This window comes from Triticum aestivum, chromosome 4A, assembly GCF_018294505.1.
Source record: "Triticum aestivum cultivar Chinese Spring chromosome 4A, IWGSC CS RefSeq v2.1, whole genome shotgun sequence".
Classification (NCBI taxonomy): Eukaryota; Viridiplantae; Streptophyta; class Magnoliopsida; order Poales; family Poaceae; genus Triticum; species Triticum aestivum.
The window spans coordinates 165,109,577-165,113,049 of NC_057803.1; the positions used below are offsets into that span (position 1 = coordinate 165,109,577).

Below are 3,473 nucleotides of genomic sequence, written 5' to 3' on the forward strand. Positions count from 1 at the left end.
AAAGGATTATCATAGGAATTTTGAAGAATTGAAATCCATCTGATTTTTTCTACGTTGGCAGTTTTATTCGTGGGGATTGAATCCTACTAAAAGAATTTCTAAGGTTTCCCTTGTATTGCATTCCATAGGAATTTTAACACCCACTTAAACTTCTTGAAAATAATCATTTGTTTTTTCCTCAAAAGAACCATTAAACACACCAAAATCCTGTAGAATTCATATGCCCATGACACTACAATCCTATGCTTTTCGTATTCCTTAAAATCCTGCAAATAAAGGCTCTCGTAATCAATTAAGGGCTTATATATCTCTTGCCTATGAGTTGAGCAACCTGGTTAACAAACATCGACATGAAGTAAAAAATAAAAGGAGAGAAGAGAAGAAGTATGTTGACAGTGGAGCCCACGTGCCTTGAAAATGGAAGACGAAAACTAATTTGTCAAAACTTCTGAACATGCCTGGCCCAAAAACCATCAAAGAGGACGCTAAAGTGGCATATGGTCTACAAACATCCCTAATCGTCGACAAATGTTTCCTCCACGACGTCGCTTTGGTACCTCCCCTTCCTCGTCCGACTGCCTTGTAGTGACAAGAGGAGTGGGGACCCGTCCATTTCGCTTTTCTTCTCCTTAAGTGTTGTTTTTGTTTCTTTGGCGGCATCGACGAGGTGGCGATGGCAATGACGTCTTGGAATAAGATCTCTCCGGCCTCTCCATGCCTCGACGACGTTCTATCCGGCGACGATAAAGGGCATGTCAGAGTTTATGTCGCTAGATCTGTTGGCTCTCTTCAGTTCTTGGCAGTTGGTGAGTGATTGTCTGGCTTTTGGCGCGACGATTTTGACATATTCATCTGTGTTGTTATAAACAACAACATGGTCTGGTTTCTCCAACTCTCTAGACCGGTGGTTATGTATTACAAGCATGTACTACATGGGGGTGATGCTCGACCGATGTTTCTTCAGCAATTTTTAGATCTCGTTTCAAGCAACGAGTGGCTATTGCGGTTTGTAAAGCCTGGTACAACGAAGATGTTTGCAGGTATCCTTTTCATTACTGTTGGTTTAGTTTTCAATCTTTAGTGAACAACTTACAGTCAAAAGAAGAAGAAGGGCAGTATAATCTTCAATGTAATTTTATTATTTATTTATCATTATGCATCCAATTATCTTTCAGTTACTATTTTTCTTTGGATTGTACCAATTACTACTTTCTCTGTCTCAAATAAAAGTGTCTTAAATTTGTACTAATTTTAACATAAAATTATTCTAAGGTTAAGACACTTATTTTGGATAATGATAATATTTTATTATATTTATTAGAAGTAAGATGTCCTTTGGGTTTCTTTTGTCACAGAAAGAGAGTGGCTTATTGCCTTGCGGAACCACCGCGAGGGTTGGTTTTAGAAATTGCGTGCTTTCATAGTTTGATTGTTAGTACTAAAATGAATCTTTCTTTTGAACACATTATAGCCGCAAATACTCGTATATACACGTGTACATTTAGCTCTATGAACATATGCATGCACATCCTAACTCATATACACGGATATACACTTAGCTCCATGAACACACGTTCGCATATCCTATCCCTATTAGCACCTCTGAAATGTTGAACTGGCGCAACATCTTAACATTGACGAAGTTATCACAGACGTCTCGTAGTCGATAAAAACACCTCTCCCAACTAACCCCGAACCCGAAAAACCTGAAATAGATTCAAAAAAATGTGAGCATCCATCTGAGCTAAGCTCAATTCTACGTCGAATTGGACCCCATTTCCTTTCCATCTTGGATTTGGAATTTCCAGTCCAATTCAATTCCAAGCAGTTTTTCCTACATCCAAACACAGCAGTAGGGCTATTTGTAGCAAATGATGTTTTTGGGCCAAAGAAAATTGCGGGTGATATACAACAATATATTACTCCTACATAACTACTGGGAAAATGAAACGCTCTTCTCTCACAAATATAGAAAACAAATAAACATCCTTACACACGAAAAAAGTCTTTGAAATGACAGAGGAATAAGCTTTGCCACGTACTACACCGGTCACGTGTGACCAAGCAGCACGGTACGTTTTGTCCCATGAAGAAACACACGCACGCGGTCCCCTTCAGGACGCCTTCTCGTCATCCGCGGTCGACATTTCTCCGTGGACCTCGTTGCGCTTAGCCTCAGCCGTGGGCTGCGCTTGCGCGTGACCGGCGACGCCGAGGTGGGCGGCGCTCTGGCGGTGGTGCTTGCAGCGGAAGGAGCCCGGGTGCGTGGTGGGCGCGCAGACGCACGAGTGGACGACGGCCCTGCCCCCCGCGCCGGCGTAGCTGAGGCTGAAGAGGGAGTCGTTGGACCATGAGTTCTTGATGCCGCCCAGGCCCTGCACCTTGGGCGCCTGCACGTACCGGTACGCCCTCCGCTCGCTGTCCGTCATCACCGGGCTGTCGCCGTCCATGGCCGCCTGCCTTGGCTGCACTGCAGGCGACCCTAATTTCAGCTAGAGCCGTGCCAAAATGAAAGGGCGCCGCAAAAGGTCATGGATATTGATGAATTACTCATGGCACGAACTAATAAAAGGAGTCACCGGTGTTGTGGTGATTTACTTGCAGATAGGGAAACGATTAACTAGCAACACCAAGATCAAAGCGGAGTTGAGAGCTATGGCAAGCATGGTGCTGTACCTGAGGACAAGAGCTTGCCGGCCGTCAAATGTTGAAGGAAGAAGGGGATGGTCAAAGCTATGGCCGTCTGCTGAAATCTGCAAAACTGTGAGAGACAGCACGGAATTCTCCTATTAATAGGGGAAGGGGCAAGGGGCGGCATATATGGCACGTCGGCTGTTGGTGTGGCCTGTGCTTGTTGACTCATCCAACATAAGAAAATGCCCCTTCGGCCGTTTCTTTGGACCGAGCAAATGACCAGCACCCAGGTGCACGGCCACATGGCCATCATCGGTCCAGGTAACATGAGAAACTTCTACGCATTTCAATTAGTATCAGCTATCCACTCAAAAAGAAGAAGATTATAGTAGTATTATATCCGTTTCGAAAAAAAAATAGTAGTATTATAGAACAAGTAAATTAATCTAGTCTAGCACAGTATTAACATCTACCTAAACTTCAGCGCGCCTTCTTGTGCCGTTCCTGAAGGCAAAAAAGAACACAAGATAGGCAACGCAGTCATGTCTTGTTGGCCAACCTCATGGCTGCTTCCGTTTCTTGGATCTTCTGAATTCCATATGAAAGCACAATAATCAACTAAGACATTCCAAGATTCTCCTGGCTCCACGCAGCTCGGCGCTTCAAGAAGGGTCGGTAGCGTATAGAGAAAGCAACCTTTGACTAAACTGGGAGAACCGGCGAATCCTGTTAAGCAAATAAAAAATATATTGAGAGATCAATCAACGGTGCCTATGCTCCTTTTCACGAGGGGAGAATATCAGATGTTCCCGTCTCTTAGGTCATTTCCAACGTAGCCC

The 3,473-nt window shown here is 44.0% G+C and overlaps 1 protein-coding gene across 2 annotated transcripts; it reads right to left on the reverse strand.

Annotated features, from left to right (window-relative positions):
• Positions 1–1,861: 1,861 nt before the first annotated feature.
• On the reverse strand, positions 1,862–2,959 carry LOC123085730 (uncharacterized). 2 transcript variants are annotated; one of them, XM_044507425.1, is made up of 2 exons: positions 2,677–2,959; positions 1,862–2,470 (listed from the first exon to the last, which is right to left on the reverse strand). In XM_044507425.1, the coding sequence occupies exons 1-2, from the start codon at positions 2,945–2,947 to the stop codon at positions 2,115–2,117; spliced, it is 627 nt and encodes a 208-aa protein (XP_044363360.1). In that variant the 5' UTR covers positions 2,948–2,959; the 3' UTR covers positions 1,862–2,114. The 2 variants fall into 2 exon arrangements, with proteins under 2 accessions (XP_044363360.1, XP_044363361.1); XM_044507426.1 differs by having other exon boundaries at positions 1,862–2,492; positions 2,677–2,820.
• Between the last annotated feature and the right edge of the window lie 514 nt (positions 2,960–3,473).

Bases quoted from the DNA above. Each gene is read 5' to 3' on its own strand.
- LOC123085730 (XM_044507425.1), bottom strand. From the start codon at position 2,947: ATGATGGCCATGTGGCCGTGCACCTGGGTGCTGGTCATTTGCTCGGTC. The intron at 2,471-2,676 runs GTACAGCACCAT...GGTCGCCTGCAG, and splicing joins CGGCAAGCTCTTGTCCTCAG to TGCAGCCAAGGCAGGCGGCC.